This window comes from Gambusia affinis, linkage group LG12 (assembly GCF_019740435.1).
Source record: "Gambusia affinis linkage group LG12, SWU_Gaff_1.0, whole genome shotgun sequence".
In the NCBI taxonomy this organism is placed as follows: Eukaryota; Metazoa; Chordata; class Actinopteri; order Cyprinodontiformes; family Poeciliidae; genus Gambusia; species Gambusia affinis.
The window spans coordinates 7,229,326-7,250,032 of NC_057879.1; the positions used below are offsets into that span (position 1 = coordinate 7,229,326).

The following is a 20,707-nucleotide window of genomic DNA, read 5'->3' on the forward strand; positions in this document are numbered from 1 at the left end:
TTCTCATGCTTGTGTTTACATTTTCATTTTGAAACCAGGACTTCATGTCTTTCTTCTCAAAACTTGTAATGCTTGTACTCAAAACTTCTGCTCTCTTTCCAATTATTCACTGTGCTTTCTCAAACCTTTCTCTTTGCGCTCAAAACTTGTCTCTGCTTTCTTGCGAAACATTTTCTGCAATGCTTGGAGCAGAAATGTACCGTTGTCATTGGTAACCTCTCAACCAATAGAATGCAAGTGTAATACTGGGTCCTTTTGTTTCCTTCTACATATTTAGTAGGTCGCGTTATTGGTTGGATTTAAATCGGTTTGTTTGGCATCCAGTGAAAATAACTTGAATGTTGACAAATACAGTGAACAACATTCTACACTTGTGGTCTTGACTGGTCTGGAAATAAAATTCAGAGTCCTCAATGTCTGATGCCAAGACGAGACCAAATGCGGTCGAATCCAAAAAGAGACCCACAGAAACACATGCACCACAAAAAAAAAAAAAAAAAAAAAAAAAAAAAAATTGCCTTCATTTGCAAATTTTATCACCTGTAATTACATTTTATGACTTTCCAGGCCTTGAAAAGTAGAACCAGTATGAACCCTGCAGCCACCACTTTGTACATTTTCTTTTCTTTTCAATTTCATTATTTGCCTTCAGTACTTACAGTGTCACATCGTAGCCCCGTCACTAGTGTCTACCTACTTAAGCAAATACTGACTTGACTGGACCGTAGGGCCTGTGAAAAGAAAGCCAAAATGGTTAAGGACTACTTACGTCAACCTCTGTTGCTCAAATAGGCAAAATGGAATGTGAAGAACCCTTTGAGGAGGGAATGTAGACCAGCAGGCTGCTAATTATAAATACTCTGTAATGTTTTCCACAAGACAAGAAAAGGAACAAAATGCATGTGTGTGAATTTATCTCAGACTGGCTAATTAATGTGACTAATCCCATTAATTAGAAAGCACAAAGGTAAAGACTTCCGGCTAAGACCTTTAAAAGCTCAGGCACATGAAGCCCATTGACTTACTTCATCTGTTTTTATTCCATTTTGGAAAGTTGACTCCCCAGACTAAAAGAAGTTGGCAAAACTATTTCTAAAAGTGATATTTGCACATGTAAACACCCTTTTCAATCCAATGCGAAGCAAAAATCAAACATACCATCATCTCACTCCTCCGGGCTAGCTTCAAGCTAGCAGAGATTCTGATATGTTTTGATAGATTGCATCAGGCTCTCTTAGCTGTGTGTCAGCCAATCAACACCACGATGCTGTCTAGTTAGGCCACGGCTAGAACCGCGAGTTATCCGGAACACTGCTGACAGGGAAAATCCTGCGATGCAATCTGTCTTTAGTCGCTAATAAACAAAGCCATTAAGCTGCCATCTGCAAATTCAACAAAAATGCAAATGCTGAACGTGCCTGTAAATCCAAAGCTGTTTATCAAGCGGGCTTGTCAAAAGGGGATGGAGGAGGGGAGGAAAAAGGAAAGAAAAACATGACTCCACCAGCGCTGATTTTTGGATGAGCAGAGATGCCCGAAAGGGAAAAAGGCGAGACACAAGGCCCACAGGGAATGCCAAGTACCAGACAACATTAGGACCCTGCTGAGACGGAGCTGCGCTGGTGAGAAGTCGGTACTGAAGATTCTTCGAGCTGTAACATAAAAGCCACAGTCGTCCTCATTGGTGTCCAAATGATCGCACTCACCCTAATGTTCCCTTATGCCTCACAGGGGGGAGGGGGGTCAGAATTGAGTCATCGCTCCAATAAACAGTGTGTCGGAACCGGTACCAGAGAAGCCTGAAATAGTTATTGATCACTCCAAGTGCTGTTGTTTTCTTCAACATCATCTCTCTCGCAAAGAAAGGTAATTGTCAGTTATAACTGGGCTCACGTTGAGATGTATTTTAGGACAACAAAGACTGTTAAATGGTTTTTTTTTTTCCTTACTTATTGCTTGTTGTCATTAAAAGAATTATCAGAACCGTACCCAGACATAAGGGAACATTACAACCACAAATGCCAATGTATTAGGATGTTCTGCAAAGCAAACCTGACAAATGTGATGTGAATTTATATTTAGCTCCCGGAGCAGCTTTTTATGTTGGCCAAAGTATTTTTAAAAAACAATGGCAAAAATGGGGAACGTATGAAGCAGGAATAGGTGTAAAAAAGGGGGCAACAAGGGGTAATAAAATATTTTTATTATTATCAAAAAGAACAACTTTATCTGAGCTGCAAAAATTAAAAATATAAAGTTCAAGATATGGAGCAAGGATAATTTTTTGTTACGTGAATGGTCCGTGTAATACTAGTGTAAGACTCCTAACTAGCAAGGTCTAAAGCAAAATTGCACGTTAGCAGCACTATTAGCACTCAACACAGAGTATCAACGCAACTCCATAGAAAACTGAAATAGAAAAAAAAATAGTCCGTAACAAACTTTTTGTCCTCTAAAAGAGGACAAACAGGCAAACATGGCGTCTGCAAAATCGCTTCAGCTTCTTACATGGAAAATAATACAGTTCAGACATTAATTACTGAACACCTGGATTCTTCACTCATGTGGCCATAACCTCGTCTTCTCCATCAGGTCTCGGCTCAAACGTTTTTCCTTCTCTTCCGTTTCACCAGTAAGAATGCCAAAAAACGTAAAGGTTTTTTTTAATCAACTTCCGGTGCTTTTAGAGCTCTCTGTAACAACAGCACCACATGCTGACAAAAACAAGAATTACAGCCACTATGTCAAATACAAGCAAAACAGGGTTTACAAAATATATATTTACGGCTACCTATTTCTCACCTTGTTTCAAAACATAATTAGATAACAATTTAGACTCTTATCTGAAATGTGAACCCATATGCTTCAACTGTCAGCCACTTTGCTGCTGTTGCACTGGGATTTTCACTGCACTGTGGGATAATGCAGTATATTTGTAATTCTTTTTATGCTGAAGTCACCTTTCTTGCTCACTGGATCTGCAAATTCATTAATAATGCGTAAGTGTGTGTGTGTCCCTTTAAGCACTGCCCATTAAATTAAAACCACTGAGACTGTATTGAAAAGCTGTACACTGGACATGACTGCCAGGCTAAATGAGTAGGTCAAACAGCAGGAAAAAAATCTAATTACTGTGCCATACTTAATAAATAATGTGACGAGAACATTGTGAGGGTGAAACAAGTCACCTTCTATGATATGGTCAATTTAATTGCTGGCTCACTGCTATGCCACAAAACCAGGGGTTTAAAACGCTGAAACGGGCAAACAATTAAGGGTGAACCATTTAAATCGACGCTGCGGATTTTGTGGGCGATGGGCTTCGCTGGAAGACGAGCCCAAAATCAGATTCCTCTCTGGGCCTCATATTATTCCAGGCTGGCTCTGCAGATTAAATATTATTCTACGAAAACAATATTCTGCTAACTTCTTTCTCTTGAAAGCTGCCAAGTAATAACAGTCCAATCAAATGATTTGCTGTACTCTTGTCAGCATTTCTCTCTCTGGAAGGCAGAGATAGTCAGCATCACATTCGCAGTGGGCCCGCGTCGTTCTCGCCGTCCCCCATTGTTATCAATGTGCATTTAGCTGCAGATGATGCGAACACAATGCTTCTTGACCCAGTTCGGCCGCATTGTGAAGAACGCCGCTCCACGCCGGCACTGACATTTAAAATCACAATCCTCATTTTGAAGGGATTTGAACCGTGGCACGGCACGGCGCAGCACAGCACACCCCTCCCGTATGTGAATGGTTGAAACTTTATCATTTTTCTTTGGTTTTTTTCCTGCTCCTCAAATGAGCAGCTCCACTTCAAAACCTTTTTTTGTGTATGTTTGTGTGTGTGTGTGTGTGTGTAGATTAGAGGTCAGAAAATAAATCCTTGCTGTAATTGCGAAGCTGAGTGGTTTGTTTTTTTTGTTTGTTTCTGTGGTGACCACAACCCTAATAAATGTTCATGCATGGAAAATTACAGTGACGCTAAACATTAATCCTAAACATCTGCAGCTCTCGCATGCGTGGGCACTGGGGTATGAATAAACATAAAAGTTTCTCTGCTTGTTGTGCCCTATATCTTTTCTCTCTGTGTTAGTGTGATGTGAGACAGGTTCCCTGGTTTCGTTAAGAGCAAAAAAATAAATAAAATAGAAAATAAATGCCTCTTGTGGCTCCCACTGCCAAAACGAATTGAAAACTGATTTTATTTAACATTATGCTGTGAGATTGGATATTACTTTAATTCACACCAGACAGAAAAGCCAAGTAGTAGAACTGCACAGCCTTTAGTGGTTATCAAATAGACCATTTTTATTGAATGACCCATTAAGATTCTTCTTTTTTTTTTCCCCCCAGTGAAGTTCATTCTTTCAAGCTCAAGGGCTTTATTATGCGAGCAGGACAAGATATCCAATTACGTTTTGTGCAGCATATTACCTGGATGACGCAGAAACTTTTTAATTATAACGAGGGTACAGCTTTGCATTTGATAGTTAATGGTAATATAATGTACAGACAGTCTTTTAGACATTTGGACCTTGTTTTCATTCACTGAGTAAACAGGTTTAACAATTAATGAGCGGTAAGGAGTGCATGTCAAGTTTGGGAAAGGTCATTTTAATTGTGTCTTGTGGGGGGGGAAAAAAAGCAGCTAAATAAGCTCTGTGCTCGGATGATCCCTCCATCCAATGCGGGTGGTGGGAGACAGAAGAACTCTGGCTTAAAAGTCACTGGCTGTCTTTCCTTTGACCTTAAAACAAACTACACAAATTGCAATTACGAAAATAAATGCGCTTAATGGAAACAGGGCAACACAAAGCTCATGCTTTTCAATAAAATGGTTTTTGGGGGTTTCTTTGGGGTAGGATGAATTTTGTGTATTTTGTAAAACAACTACTGGATGCTACTACTGGCGACATCAAGTGGTAGGAGGAGGATGGCGCGGCATGTTTTTTTAATGACTTATCCTGCGAACGAACTTTTCACCCTAACCTTCTTGTTTGGCCCATTTTTCTTTATTCAACTTACCCTCAGTTGGACACTTCCTTTGATCTGAGTGTGCTATTTTAAGAAACTGTACACAATTATTTTTCAGAATCTTTTCAATGTGGTCTTACTGTAAAGCTTTAACCTTTGTGTGAATATGTATGCTTCCACCTAACCTTAATTTTCTTCTAGTACACAATAATTTTCCCACTGTGGGGCAATAAATAATATTTATATTCTATTATTTCCTATCCTATTTTTAAATAAGAAGATAGAATCCAAATAAACAAACAAATTAGAGGCTTACTATTCCTCCCAATCATTGTAGATACGTTTTAATCACTTCCATTCCCACGGTTGTGTGAAATCCAGCATATAAATGTGGAGCGTTTCTAATCGTTCTCAGGATAGCCACCATAATAAAATGCTACATGTGCAATATGTCAGGTCCTTAACCTCCCACGCTGGTAACTATTGCACGTAGAAGTATTATTATTGCTATTATTAAAGTTTTCGGGTGAAAGCAGATCAGCAACAGTATGGCAGGTCACATAAACTCATGGAGTGGAATGCGCAGAGGTCACCTACTTTCTTCAGATTAGCTCAGGAGCGTATAGTGCACAGAAAGCTTCATGGTATAATTCCCATGGCTGTGCAGCTTCACCCGAGCCTTACATCACCTGCAAAGTGTAAAGCACTTTGTCGCTGGACTCCAGAGAGGAGGACATGTGTTCTTTGTAGGGACGAACCAGGCATCTCTATCTGGCCATCCAGATGACCGGTCGGGGTTTGCCAGTTGCCTGGGGAGCAGCACTCCCCTGGCTGCACTGTGTCAAGAGTAAGGTTTGGTACAGAGCGGACTGCCGTATTGAGCTGCCTGGCAATTTCCTTCCTACGCTATTCCGCTATCGTCTAATCTCCCTTCACATTCTCCATCTAGGCCAGGAGTGGGCTCTCCACCAGCTCTCCAGGACTTCTGGTCCTGGAGAGCTGGTGTCCTGCAACCTTTAGATGTATCTCTACTTCAACACACCTGAGTCAAATGATGAGGTCATTAGCAGGACTCTGGAGAACCTGACTGCACTTGGGAGGCGATTCAGATGTTGGATCCAGGAGGAAAACCTGTCGGAGGCTCCAAACGTGTCCACCTTCCAGCAGGAGAACCACCTCAACCATGCAGAGCTACAAAGGAAATGTGTTTCGAATAGTCTGTACCGGTCCCAAATGGAAATCCAACTCAGAATCTTTGGCGAGATTCGAACGCTGCCGTTCAGAGATGCTAGTCGTCCAATCCGACTGAGCTTCAGCTTGTAAATTAATAAATGGGCAAAATTTTCACTCACTGGATTTGTAAAGTTGGATGGAGACGCACTACAAAGTACTCGAAACTGTATTTGCCTTGGAGGACTGGACAAGAAGGCAAGCCGCTCTTTTCGACATTTTAAGCATGTATAAAAAGAAAAATAGAAAACGACATACCTTTCCTCCCACCTCCCATTCATGAACTACTGAGTGTCGGACCTCATAAAAATCCCAGGAAAATATATTCATGACTGCACATTCAAGCTTCTCTTGACTTCCTTCTCCAGCCTTTTTCCCCACGACTTCCATATGTTTGTACATCCCTGTTTCTGTGGGCTTTACAAGCGGCTCGGACGTTCAACGAGTATTTCCGACATAAACCGAAAAGCATTTGAGCAAGTGAATGTACATTTTCAAAGCGCGCTTGAGAAATGAAAAGTGCTGAGATCACTTAAACATGCCGGTGCTATAACCAAGTGTTCTTTTAAATGCTTCATTTGGATTCCTTACTCATGCGTCTCACGGCAACAAAGCTATTTTCATGTTTTCTAAGAGGCAATCTTGCTGCTCCGTCCACTAGGACAAGAGGTTCTGTCGTTGTGTGCGTATGCTTGGCCTTCGTGCTAATAGTGACAGAAGGAAACAAAGAAAGAAAGAAAAGTCTTCAGCCTGGCCTTTTGGAATTTCAAAAATGATGTCCCTATTATCCGACAGGGCATTATACCAAATAAGCAGAAAAGGCATTGATTATTGCTGCCTGCAAACAGCGGAGCCCGAGAAAGAAAAACAAAACGAAAAACGCAATGCAATTTATAATGTATGTGGACATAAACCCGAAGTGGAGCGTTTTCCGAAGGAGCGAATGGAAAACAAACACCAGTGTTTGAATATAAAGACGCTGCAGTTTGCCTCAGAGAGCCCTGTGGGGAGAAGCAACAGCCTTCCTGCTTTTCTTCCGCTTTATGTGCCCGTTTGAACAGGGAAACAAAAGAAACACTCCTTTTGTGCATGAATGGGCACCCGCCGTCAACAACGCATAATGGGAGGAACGCATTTCATGCAGCGTTGACCTCCATCTAGTGGCGGAACCGCTTCAGCTTGAAAGGCGTCAAGATTAATGATGGAGCTTCTCTGACGCCACAATGTAGAGAGAAAGAAACAGAGAGAGAGAGAGATGAAGCATAAAACCCAAATTACAATAGAGACACATGAACACTCAAGAATGTAACAGTGCGATTCGCTGAACGTTTCGAAGAAAGCAGCGGGAGCCAAATTGTGACACTGCAATGAGCAGCGCAGCAATTAATTGAATTTGATTGAAAATGACAAATCCTATTTAACAAAACTACCACGCTTTTAATGAGTGTGACTCGTGTGAAATTACAAATGCACCCTGCGACGCAGTCACAATCGCAAGACGAGCGGCGAAAGTGAAAAAGTTTGACTGAAATACAGACAAAAAAAAAAAACAGCAACAAAAACAATAGGAAATATTGTACAAAACGAAGCAGAGAGAGCTCCCATTTCAGGGGGTGGGTCAGATTTAGCTCCTCTGTCACATTTACTGAACCGTGTGATTCTAATTAAATCCGGGTGCTTCGCCCGACATTATGGCAAAATCAGCCCAAGTTCCGAGTGAGAGACAGTGACCTATAACTCGGCGTCTGTAATATTCATCTGAACATATAGTCGCGGGCTGCACAGTGGCGCAGTTGGTAGAGCTGTTGCAGCAAGAAGGTCCTGGGTTCGATTCCCGGCCCAGGGTCTTTCTGCATGGAGTTTGCATGTTCTCCCTGTGCATGGTGGGTTCTCTCCGGGTTCTCCGGCTTCCTCCCACAGTCCAAAAACATGACTGTCAGGTTAATTGGTTTCTCTAAATTCTCCCTAGGTGTGAGTGTGTGTGTGCATGGTTGTTTGTCTTGTATGTCTTTGTGTTGCCCTGCGACAGACTGGCGACCTGTCCAGGGTGAACCCGCCTCTCGCCCGGGACGCAGCTGGAGATAAACACCAGCAACCCTCCCGACCCCATTTGGGAAGAAGGGTGTTCAGATAATGGATGGATGGATGGATGGACATATAGTCGCAGAATACCCAACGCGCCTTATTTGCTGAACCCTTGAAGCTCCCCGGAGGCCCTCAGGTGGCCGCAGCAGCAGAAGGCCTGGCTAACCTTTGTTGTGACTGAAACAAAAGAGCTCTGCATAAACAGCCTGGCGCTATTGTTGTTGGCCGACTCTGAACATCGCCAGCAGAAATCTCCCGGAGGTTTTGTTTGTTTGTTTGTTTTGGCCCAAACAGCAAATCATTCACAAACAAAAAGTGTCAAAAATACTAAAACGCTAACAAAATGAAAAAAAAAAGAAGTTCTTTTTCTTATATTGCATTGACAGCAGACATCGGTGTGAACGTACGCGACGGTTTTGCAAGACTATCCGCATCCCTTGGGATGGATACATGTTTTCCGCTTTTTCTTTTCTTTTTTTTTTTTAGCAAATAAAAACATGTCGGTGTTCAGCCCCCTTCACTCTGTTACCTCTAAATACAAGAGAGTCCACCTGTGTGTCGTTTCTTCTGGGAAGATTTGTTAAAAGTCATTATTAGTCAACAAGCTTCACCGTGAAGACCAAGGAGTACAATAAATACGTCGGGGAGAAAAGTTGTACAAGAACCAGTAGATTGGTGCAAAGTATTGTAATGTGATAGGATGGCCTAGTTAAAGTCCAGACCTAAATCCAAATTCGAATCCTCAGCAAGACTTGAAAATGAAGATCCGCAGGCAGCCGTCATTCAATCCGGCTTTTACAAAAGCCAAGAAATACTTTCATCCCATGAAACCCCATAAAACCAAATCTTCTGTTTTTGGGTTTTACTGCTTCAAAACTTTGACCAAAATGCACTTCATCTTGATAGTTGGATTCAATTTCCTGCTTTTAAACACAAACTAAAGGCCATCTAGCAGACTGAACCCATTGCTCACTGTATGTATGTAGATGTTGTCCTCTTCCCCTAGCTTCCCGTTTAGCTTTCAAGCTAACGCTGTAAATAAGAAATTGCTCTTAATGTTTTTCCTGACTAAATGAAGGTTTAACTAACTTGAGCTGCTAGATTCCTAACTACCAAGTGCTAACCCAGGAGACCTGAGTATAAATATACGTCATGGTTTTGGGATGATGATTTTAGGTAAGCTTGAAAACCATGCAGCCTACGTTTTTCCTTAACAGCTCATCACTTCCTGTCAAAGCTTCCGGTTGTAACAGCAAAATATGCAGAGGTCCAACAGATATGAGTGCTTCTTCAAGGCAATGTCCATGCACGCGCCGTCAAACAATATTTATTATTTGCATTTATTGTTGTTGTTTTTTTTTGTTTGTTTGTTTGGTCTTTTTCCAAAGAGGAGTTAAATATTGATTTACGTTGGTCAGGATTGAGTGCAGCCTTTGCTCAGCGGCTCCTTTGACAATCTCATTAGCCTGTTCAATTTACTATTCCAACATGTTGTTTGCGGTCGGTAATGAGAACAAGGTATTTCAAGCATGAAAATGAGGGAGGATTCTTCTCTCTTTTTGTAGCTTGGATGTGTTTTTTTGTTGGTTTTTTTTGTCCTTCCTCCTGAAAATGAGTCTGTCTCAAGGGAACTTTTCCCATCATTTGACAAGAGTGGTCATGCTACTTATGTTTTGGGTTTTTTTCTTATTGAATGAATTCTTGCTTTCTTGTTTGCAACAAGAATACAAAATGGCCTTGACTCATTCACTTTGGTTTTTTTAAAAAATATTCCTTTTTGGTGTTTTTTTGTTTTTGTTTTTTTCCCTCCAGCAGCGACACAGGCTCGGATCTTCCTCATGTGAAGATAAAAACTAAACTCTGCATTCGGCCATTTGTCTTCGGAGTCTAAGGACTCATTAACTTCCCCAGCATCATAACTGGTGCTATTTGTTCATTTAATTGGGATGCAATAACAACGAAAAGATAAATTCCCACAACAGTAGAAAAAAAGAAACGTCTTTGCAGTGCTTATTGATTTATTGGTTTATTTTCACGCTTGCCTCGTTCTGTTGAAATATGATCGCCTTCCTGCGTTCAATATGTGGAGCTGAATGACAAAAACACTCTTAACAGCAAATATGCACATTTTTATTTAGCAAAATATGGATTTTATATGAGGAGGGAGAGGGGAGGAAGCTCTAAAACACCAACCAGCTCCCTGCTGATAAATGATGCAGTACATATAATCACTGCATCATTTATTGGGTAGAAAAGAAAAATAAAAAATTTTTAAAAAACATACGCTAAACAAACCCCGTAATAATACGAATCGAGAGCATCCCGGGTGGAACAAAAGGCTCGCACTGCAGAGCTGTGCTAGGGGTTGCTGACCTGGTAGCATTATGCATCCTGCAGGCACGGCCTCATTAAATAAAAATCTCACACACTCCAGGTCGTCTGCGTGATGCAAAAGAAATTCTGTGTAATGGACTGGACTAACTCTTCCCGCCCCTTGTTTTATAATGAAGGGGGGGGGGTTATCAATTTGTAACCAGCAATATTCAATGCAGAGTTTCAAATAATGTTATGATCTTATTTGCGCAGGTTGGGCAGCCGTGACACTTTCTCATTCAGAGGTTCCCATGGCCCATATTTTGTGAGCAAGACGAATCAAGAGCAACTCGATTTCGTTTCAGCGAGCTCCGGGCATGATTCCAAATAAATATTTATACACACTTTTATTTATTTTTTATTGTTATCAGAAATAGTGAAGCTCATTAAAGACCGTTGTGGTTCAGGTATTGACGAAGTGGTCGTTCAAAGTTTAAAATTGGCCTCTTGGCGCATTTAGAAAGCAGTTATGTGGTTTCTCCTGCTTAATGACCCTCTGGTCCAAAATCTTTTCATCTAACATGGAAGATAATTTCTTCCACAAAGATAACTTGCCGCTGTAAAGCCAACAAAGATTCCCCTTAAATAAGCTAAAACTGGTAATAGAGTTATTAGATTCCCCTCTGAACGTCCTGAACCGGTTTCACACAGAACTGATTGAATAGATGAGTAATTTGTTGAGTACAACAGGCAGATTTGAACCAAATGTGAACATCATCCATGTTTTGTTTTTGTTTTTTTTTTGGGGGGGGGCATGAAAGCGGTGCAAATTTGTAAAAGCTGAACTGTAGAAAGCAGCGCATGATGAACGTGTACTGTGGTGCCCAGCGCAAAAGGAAACACAATGACATCGAGGGTGCATGCTCTGACAAGTGGAAGGTAATAATAATAAAAATAAAAAAAAAACATTACATTCAGTTTGTGAAAGTAACAATAAACGTTGCAGAACATCAGATATCAGTACACATGCACATCTTGGGAATCCTTGTTAAGGAAAAGTACTGCCGCGTTTTGAAAGTCACCTGCTTCTCTTGAACAGCCCTGTAAGAGACATTCCACAACAATATTCTATAAATCACATGCACAAAACAAGTTTAAGCCTGTTTAAAAGGAGCTTACGCTGAATTTCGCCCTCATCTCCTCGACGTCTCTTGGTACCCGGTCGCTCTCTGGAAGTGAACAGCGAAAGCATTTCAAGTAATAATTACCAAATTTTCTGACTTTATTCGCTGCGTTTGATGAAATCGTCGCGCAATTGCATTTAAGGAAGCGAGTTGCCTTACTGTGCAGCCTCCAGAACTTTATAGCCAATATGGCCACGACAGCCAGGAAAATGACAGATGAACAGACCACCACGGATGCCAACATGGGACTGGAAAAAAAACCAAACCCAGATACACAGCCTGCTGAGGCAATCCACGTTGATTCTGAAACCGAAGGCACAGCACAAATCAGCGATACTAAGCTTCTACCTGTGGCTGCTCCAGGTCTCCCTAGTGATGGGTTTGGCTGGAGGCAGGTCTGGGAAGGACTGGCCCGACACAGGTGGGACTGCAAGAGACAATGCGGCATTTAGACGGATATATTTAAGGTAAAAAAAAAAAGAAGAAGAAGAAGAAATTGAAAAAGAAAAATTGAAGTAGTGTGCCAAGCGCAAGAGAGTTTGTTGTGCAATAGAAACTCGATGTAGGACATCAATATTCTTGACAGGTGTTATGAAAAAATCTGTGCACTGCAGCAGATGCTCCTGCTACACAACATGATGACATATGGATGTCCATTAAAACGCTTATTTGCTTTTTAATGGCTACAAAATGGACATTAGGAGCAACGATTGCAAAAATATTAAGAAGTTCAAGTGAATTATTTTCTCCTCCTTATTTTTAAAGGTCTCTGTGCCACTCGTGGTCTTTAATGAACAGTGGATGGACAGGAAGAAGGGCGACGAGAGAAAGAGAGAGAGAGAGAACGGCCTGGGGCTAGGAACTGAATCTGGGAGAGCTGCGCAAAGGACTGGAGGCTGTGGCGGCGCTTTTTCTTCATTACCGATGTTGTTTTAGCAGACTTGAATGTCATTTTAAAATCTCAGCCGACAAACATGAGTGTCAACGAATCTGCAACGTACAGAGATTTCCAATTCCAGACTACGCCGAAGCAGTCCGTTGGTTCTCCATGGTTACTCAGTTCCAGCTTGTCCAGCCTTTGTTGCCAAAGTAAGTTATTAGTTGTATTTAGTCGATCGTCGTCATTTCATTACATTAATTAGCAGAAAAGGAATAATTAGAGATTAAAATCGTAGCCAGAGAAATAAGAATTGGAAAAATAGATAACCTGCAAGACTTTTAAATCCACATGCTACTAAACACATATTTTATTGCAATAGTAAATGTTTAAATGGCAAATGAGGAAATAAGTTGTATGCTGTAATAGACACAGGGAAAAATGAACAAAGTTAGAACGAATGGTGCTTTCTGCTGCTTTCAAAAGTAGGAAGTCATCTGAGATTTCCCACTCAGTTCCAAACTGGAGCTGGAATACCGAGCTGGAAATCCAACAACAACGCCTATCTTGTAATTGTATTTGTTTAAAGCTAAAGAAAGTAACGGAAGGTGCGTTAAAGTGGTGGAAGCGCTATTAAGTTCACAATGAGTTTAAAACTACAGCTTCCACTGCGTTTGACTTCTGACTTCAAGGCCATTCCTGACTGTTCCCCTGTAAAATACAACTTTCAATGAGCGAGAACAATGCATTATCCTTAACTTTATCTCTCTAACCTGACTTTCGAGACGCATTACCTTTGCAGCAGCGGGTCTAATTCAAAACACTGCCGATTATAAAATAAAAAGGTCTCCTCAGTTGGAATTCTGACTGCGAAAATCAAAGGTTTCCCAGTAACTCAGACTTATCCAGTATGGCTCCCGCACAAAAGAAATGTAGATAATATTGTTGGTAGGAACTATTTGGCAGCACTTCTGAGAGTTTTTGTCTATGAGCTTTGACTTTATAAGTATGGCAGAGAAACTAAAAAAAAGGCCTGCTAGCTTGAGCGCATCGTCTGGCTCATTGTTTGCAATCCCCATTTTCTCCCTGTAAAGGTTTTGACAATAACGGCAGATAACGCCAGTGCAGCAGATCCACTTTTGTTCTCTCGTGTAAGCTGTTCTATTCTCAAATACAATAAAACGAGAATAAATGGGCGACTTTTAAAAGACCTCAGAAGCAACAAAGCATGCTAGCTACACGGCTTCACTTTAGCAGCTCGAGAGCTAAAAGGATTCATTGATTGCAAGAACAGAACAGTTCAAGCTTGACAAACGCAAAACCTGATCCAAACACGACAGCTCGGCGTTTTTTCATTTTCTTCCTTTCAGGAGCAAATATTCCCTGGACAATATGAAGACTCTCGTTTAGCCTTTCTTTAGTCTGGGAATGAACGTTCGCACTGCAAACTATTAAAGACATGAATTAAGCTTTGTTTGTGCTTTTTTTCAGTTTTGCCTCTCATGAAAATACCATTGCTGTGTAAAGCAGTGATCTGTGGAAGTTTTCACACTAAATGTTTTGAATACATCAATGAGATTTTCCATGAAAGAGCGCAGTACGAATAATACCTTTTTAGTTAACGGCTCAGTTCTATTATTAAGAGTAAAAATTGGAATTAAAGAGAAATGATAATGTCGCTAGAGATTTACCATTATCTTCACGTAGATTTTAGTAAACTAGATAGCTACCAAACTAATGCCCAAGTCGAACCCATAAAGCCATTCCTCCCGTTTACTTTCTTTAACGGTTTTAGCATTTTTTTACTCTAGCATTTTCCCATCGTGTCACATTACTAGCACCGTCAATTAATTTTACCAGAATTTTAAGTGATGGATTCTATGTTGAGGAGAACCACAAAGTGGAAGGAAAAAGTAAGATGGCCTCCAACACTTTTTGCCAACAAAAATGTGAAAAGGAAGGTGTCCATTTACCTGAGTTGTTGACTGAACCACCCTTAAATCTCCAGTTACTGTTTCACTTATTTTGGGATCCGTCTCTGTCATCTTCCGCATTTACAAACTGAAGTTCTTGTTCACTGTTCTATGCAAATTAGCTCGAGCTCACGCAGACTGGATGGAGAATGTCCGTGAGGATCAGTTTTAAAGACTTGCCACAGATTACCAGTTGGATGTAGCCCTGGACTAATAGGCCAGGCTTTATGTTTATGTTTGTGGCCCTGCAGCCTGTAACCGGCTTTTTTTCCTGCATTGGTCTGTGCTTAGTTTTGCCATTTTGCCATCAACTCTGTCTAACTTCCCCCCCTGTTTCCTGCTGAAGAAAAAGCACACCGGCAGGTTAATGGCATGTTCAGGGAACAGAGCATGGGTGGTGTATAGCATTTTGGTCCAGCCTGTCAGTTTTGGTGGACAACCAAAACTGACAGGCTGGACCTGTCAGTTTTGGACAATGGAAACTTCCACTATCCCATTGTTCCAAATGTCTTCTGGAAAAAGCTGTAATCTTTGGAGGATCCCTGGCCTATTTGCTCCGTTCTTTTGTGTGCGTTATGCTGCTCGTTAGTTAATGTTCTCTAACAAATCCCTGAAGCCTTTGCAGGAAAAAAAATAAAGAACTCGATTTACACTGAAATTCCATTACACTTTTTCAGATTAGTTTGAGCTTCAGCTGCAAGAAGAATTTTGTAAAATATTTTTTTTATTTTTTTCCCCCCTCCTCCCTTTCACCACATTGCGCTACTTTTTGTGTGTGTGCCAAAGAATCACAACGATGTACAGTAACACCTGTAGCCATCCTTATGGCAACATGTGGAAAAAGTTCCAGGCTTATTAGTAATTCAGAGAAGCACTGCGACGGCTCCTAATTTATCATATGGAATTACATGTTGAGATACGGATTAAACGCAGGGATTTGCAAGGAGAGCAGATGTCGTAGGTTTGTTTTTGTTTTTTTGAACGCCTGCCTACCGGTGGTGGGTTGGGGCGTGACCAGCAGGTGCACGGCTGTCTTCTGCTGCCCTGCAGAGCACCAGTACCACGCCGTGTCTTTCAGCTGCAGCTTCTTAAAGGTTACAGTGAAAGCCCCAGTTCTGTCATCTCTGATGGCCACGGAGGAGTCTTCGTAGCTCCCGTCAGAGCCTGTCGACAGGCAGGACCTCCAGTCGCCACTCCGACACCACTTCTTCTCGCTTCCTCTGTTGGCAGGCAGACACAGGGGGGGAGTCACCGAAAGCCGGTCTTCCACCGTGTACTCTCACCCGAGTGAAGAGATTTCCGGCCGTCAAACGCGAATGTGAAATGTTATCGGCGGTGCTTTAGCAAGTCGGTCTCGTGTGAAATCAGCCCGGTGGTATTTGGAACGGAAGAAAAAGTCAAATGCCTGTATCTCTCACTGTAGAGGCATTCGATTGTGACGGCGCTTCCCTCTGCTCCACTCATCCTGGGGTTCACAGCTGACATGCCTGCAGAAATCATCAGGACAATGTGTCGTTAGCACGGGCGTCTAAATACATTTGTATGTCATAGAAAAAGTCTACTTAAGGTCAAATTAAGGCATTAAGGGACGGTGAACAGAAACAAAAAGAAAATGTGTGAAAAGAAATCAGAAGAGGAGTCCTGAAGGTAGTCAGAGGCTGGAGTGTCTTAGTTGATACGGTTCATAAATGGAAAAAAAAGCATGGTATGATATACAGAAGAAAAACTAAACGCATAAAAATATAGCGCCCTTAGTTGCATTACATTAGTAACAAGAATAAAAATAGCAATAGTACTAGAAAAAAAAATAAATAAAAAATGATTTATTTCGGTAATTTGGTTCAAAAAGTCAAACTTGTATGACGTGTGGTCCTAATGTTATGTTTTAAATGTTTATTTGATGCTTATATTGTGGCTTATAACTAATGAAACCCCAAATTGTGGCGTGCAATAGTTTTGAATTATTACGCAAGACCAATGAAATGTAATTTTCCAAATCAAAAAAAATGCAGTCTGTGTACTGTAAAGTATATGTACTCAATACTTGGTCCGAGCTCCTGTCGCGTGAATGACTGCATCAGCATGGCTTGTAGGCAGTCGGCCTGCAGCTCTGGAGCACAGGTTGCTTTGATAGTTGCCTTCAGGCCATCTTCATTGTTTGATCTGGTGTCTGCAGTCTTTCTCTTGACAATGTACCCACAGACTTTCCATGGCATTCGAGCCAAACCAGTTTGCTCACCAATCTAACACGGCATTGCCGTAGTCATTAAACGGGTGTTTGGTATTCTTCGCAGTGCGAGCCGGTGCCAAGTCCTGCTGGAAGATTAAATCAATACCCCCATAAAGCTTCTCAGCAGAAGGACGCAAAATGTGATCTCAAATGTCCTGGTAAATGATAAAACACAGTAGGACCAACACAGGCAAAATTAGGTGGCTCCACAAATCATCACTGACTGTGGAAACTTTCCACTGGACTTCAAGCAAGACGGATTACGTGCCTCTGCACTGATCCTCTGAACTCCGAATGAAACGCAGCATTTATTTTCACCTTAAAATGCTCAGAGGTGCTCAAACCCATTTGTATATTATTTTATTTACGGATATAAAAGATTAAAGATGTATGTAGTGTCATGGAAAAATTACAATAAGGTCACATCTGCTAGTCATGTCATATGAAATGCTTATGAACTCTCACCAAAAGAACTATTTGGGTTTCATGTAGAAGGTTGTACGTTGTTTTCTACAGCTGCATCGGAACCAGGCTGTCTCTCCCCTTGTTGTTAATTCTTTATCTCTGGTATAAAACTCATGTGCTGTCCCTGCCTGACAGAGCTTGGAGAGCTTTTCATCCCGACCTGATTCATTACTGATTGTCCTACAAGCTCTCTGTATTGTGCACAATATATAAATAAACCTGATTGAGTGATTTTACCTGAACAGTGCTTGGAAATAGTTTGGGGTTTTTTCCACGACAGTAGTTTGTTTTGAAGCAGGCGCTAAGTTAAATGTAAATTATGTCTTTTAACATACAAGCATTTTCTATAGCTTTAGATAATGGTAATTAGTTGGCAAATGTAGGCATATCTGGGCATGACAACAACTGCAGAATAGCAGCAAAGTGCTTCCAGTGGAATTCGTAATACGTGTAAAATATGCATCAACCAGCATTCATGGAACATACATGCCTCCTTGGTTGGAAGAAGACCAGAGGGTGTTTAAGGTACATTTTTGACAACAGTCTACCAGGGATTATTTCCTTTCACTCAATTTTCTATTTATATGTTTTCTTATAGCATAGGCTATAAAAAGAAAAATCTATATTAGCAGTTGGTTTTTGTGGCTTACCCTCTTTGTGGAGGGTGTCAGTGACTGTCTACCAGGCAAATGTCAATCCACCTGACGCCTACTTTGCTATGCCGTGTCTACATTTAGTAATTAGCATACATATTTATTTAAATTTGATTCGCTTTATGCAACCTTTCATTTGTTGAGCACCTGAGTTTGGGTTGTTTTTTTTAATCACTGTGAGTGATTAAAATGAAGAGAAACATGAATTATTTCAATCTTGCTGTGCTTCATTTATAAACACACGTTCCCCATTTTGAACTAAATTAAGGGATCAATGGCGTCCCATATCTGTGCTTCAAAAAGCCGATTCAGGTTGTGACCACAGGTTGAAAATCCCTCCACTACTCACCGTGAATCACTTTTACGTTTGTAAACGCGGTGTCGTCAGCTTCCCACACGCCACCTATCTCCACGCCGCACATGTGCCACCCCGACTCGCCCTCCTTCAGGTCCTTCATGGTCACGGTGAACACCTGCTGGACCGGGTCGTCGAAAATGCTCACTTTCTTCTCGGCCGGGTCGACCAGGTGGTGGTCGTCGGTTCGAGCCAGCGACGTGCAGAAGTCCCTGGTCCTCCCCCGGCACCAGTATTTTACGTAGCTGGCGTACTGGGGCTCGTAGTGGCAGGGGATGGTGAGGGAGCCCCCCTCCAGGACGGCAAACTCTTCCTCCGTGGTAACCTTACAGAGAAAGGCTGGCAGAAAGGGGACGTGATGAATGCTGAGCACAAGATTAATCTTCAGTAAAGGTTCAGCTGGAACAGGAAAGTTATTTCTTGGGGACTTTTTTTTTTTTTTCTAATCTGCTGCATGGAATAGGGAAAGTGGCCTTGACCATATTTGTTGCAAGGGTTTCCTTTGTGGCACGGGGTTTTGTTCCTTTCTTCTTTTTAACTTCCCTTTACTTGTTATTCTGAAAACGGATTATCCTTCCTATAATTCACAGGATTAAAGGGCTAACAAAACCAACCTCAAACACAGCCACCGCCTGCAGCCAAACACTGTGAGAGCTTGCCAGACTTGGAAAAACATTAAATCTCTCGGTGCCTTCCAGCGGAAAACAGCAGCTTCAACAACTTTCAAGCCAGTCTCTCCCCCCCACAAATGATTAATGTAGAAATGGAATAAAATGATAAAGTGAAGCGAAGCACAAAGAGTATCTTATGACAAAGCGCTAGTGTTTGCTAAGTGCACAATAATAAAGTGAGGAGGCAACAGCAGAGGCATTAATCATCCTTTGTATTAAACTTTTTTTTTTTTTTTTGCGGATCAGTTTCTGACCTCAGCACTCATACCTGGAATCCATGGTAACAAGAAGAGGGTGATTGTGGAGAGCTGCGACATGTTTTGACTTCACTTTTGAAGTTTGTTGAGCAGACTCACCACCCAGCTTTGGGATCTGGGTTCCGCAGTGTCTCCCCCCCGCTGGTCATGTGACCAAAAGCTGGATCCAGATGTTCCAGATGTTAACCACGTAGGTGCCAAACGGACAAAAGGGAAGTGTTCAGATGGTAGTGGAATGAATGTAGGAGAGAAATCATTGGGAAAAGAAAGTCACAGAAGTAATTGCCTGTTGGTCGTCCATCAAAAGCAGGTTTTGTGGAAAAGGTGGAATTTCTTAAATGTTTTATTTTGAAACGGCATGCTCAGCCGGAACATCATTCCAGCTACTTGACTTCAGTTTCCATCCTACTGGGGATGGAAGTTCACAGTGGGAAATTCAAAACGTTGACTTAATATCTCCATAAGTTGTATGACCACTTAACAAAAAATATATGCAGTTCAGTAAGAAGTTATTCAAGATGTTTACTAGATATCTTGCCTAAAACTAAATACGTAGGCCTATACTACATTTTTCTCACTGCCTGACATTACATCAAAATAAACTTATCCTGTTATAGATCAGCCAGCATTAACGAATTCTTTGGTGAAATTGTGAAATTCTAATTCACTTGATCAAAATTCAGTTTGCTCACCTTTTCTTAGTGGCTTTCCTGAAGCTTCCTTCAATAGTTTGCTGCAATTCTGGCCCATTCCTCTCACACACACACACACACACCTTTTAAAACCTGGACACGGATTTTCTATCAAACTGAGATTAGATCTCAATAAAGGCCACATCAAAATATTCATTTTGTTGTCCGTAACGCAACTTTGTAGCTAGTTTGACAGCATGCTAAGGCTAATTGTCCGTTTCGAAGGCCCATTTGTGTCCAACTTTTTTGACTTTTTTGACGCTCGTCATGCACCAATTCCCCCGGGGCCCTGGCAGCAACACACCCAGCTCACACCCAGCTCTTCCGTTTCCTATCCAAATGTAATAATTGTCATCATGGCCAAACGCTTCAATTTAATTTTTTTTTTCTTATCAAATCACATCACCAAAAATGATTTGTCCCTAAGTGTAGAGGTTTTACTCCCGATCACAAAGTTTGACAAAGTAACATGCAAGGCTATGGAGCAATGTGGCGATTTCTGTGCTGCAAACGACAACGTTTTACTGAACATTTCTGTCGAAAATTCAGTTCGACATTAAAAAATGGACGAGTCTCGACCGTAAGGATTTCCAGCACTATCAATTATATGTAAGAGACTGTGTTTTCAAACAGGTTTGAAAGCCACGTAAACCAACTAAGATCCACTTTCTGCAGATTTAGCGGGAAATCCGTAAGGGTTGGCAGTAAAACCTGGGGATTGTTTGAATTTGCTGGTTTTGATCAACTT

The 20,707-nt window shown here is 41.4% G+C and overlaps 2 protein-coding genes across 2 annotated transcripts in view; both read right to left on the reverse strand.

Moving 5' to 3' along the window:
• Nucleotides 1-10,289: 10,289 nt before the first annotated feature.
• pigr (polymeric immunoglobulin receptor) lies at nucleotides 10,290-19,418 on the reverse strand. Its single transcript, XM_044135417.1, has 8 exons — nucleotides 19,279-19,418; nucleotides 18,334-18,678; nucleotides 16,042-16,123; nucleotides 15,630-15,856; nucleotides 12,135-12,213; nucleotides 11,946-12,034; nucleotides 11,782-11,831; nucleotides 10,290-11,703 (listed from the first exon to the last, which is right to left on the reverse strand). The coding sequence occupies exons 1-8, from the start codon at nucleotides 19,325-19,327 to the stop codon at nucleotides 11,620-11,622; spliced, it is 1,005 nt and encodes a 334-aa protein (XP_043991352.1). The 5' UTR covers nucleotides 19,328-19,418; the 3' UTR covers nucleotides 10,290-11,619.
• The window catches only part of tgm1l1 (transglutaminase 1 like 1), a 38,337-nt gene continuing 36,495 nt past the window's right edge, over nucleotides 18,866-20,707 (reverse strand). The window contains exon 16 of the transcript XR_006372457.1: nucleotides 18,866-18,877. The gene's annotated coding sequence lies outside the window, so the exon portion shown is untranslated. The remainder of the gene's footprint in view (nucleotides 18,878-20,707) is intronic.

What these genes read in the sequence shown, in the direction of transcription:
- pigr (XM_044135417.1), bottom strand. Translation starts at nt 19,327, where the DNA reads ATGTCGCAGCTCTCCACAATCACCCTCTTCTTGTTACCATGGATTCCA. An exon ending in CACGCCCCAACCCACCACCG is followed by an intron (nt 12,214 to 15,629) that starts GTAGGCAGGCGT and finishes TGTCTCTTGCAG; the next exon opens with TCCCACCTGTGTCGGGCCAG. An exon ending in AAAGTTCTGGAGGCTGCACA is followed by an intron (nt 11,832 to 11,945) that starts GTAAGGCAACTC and finishes GTTCACTTCCAG; the next exon opens with AGAGCGACCGGGTACCAAGA.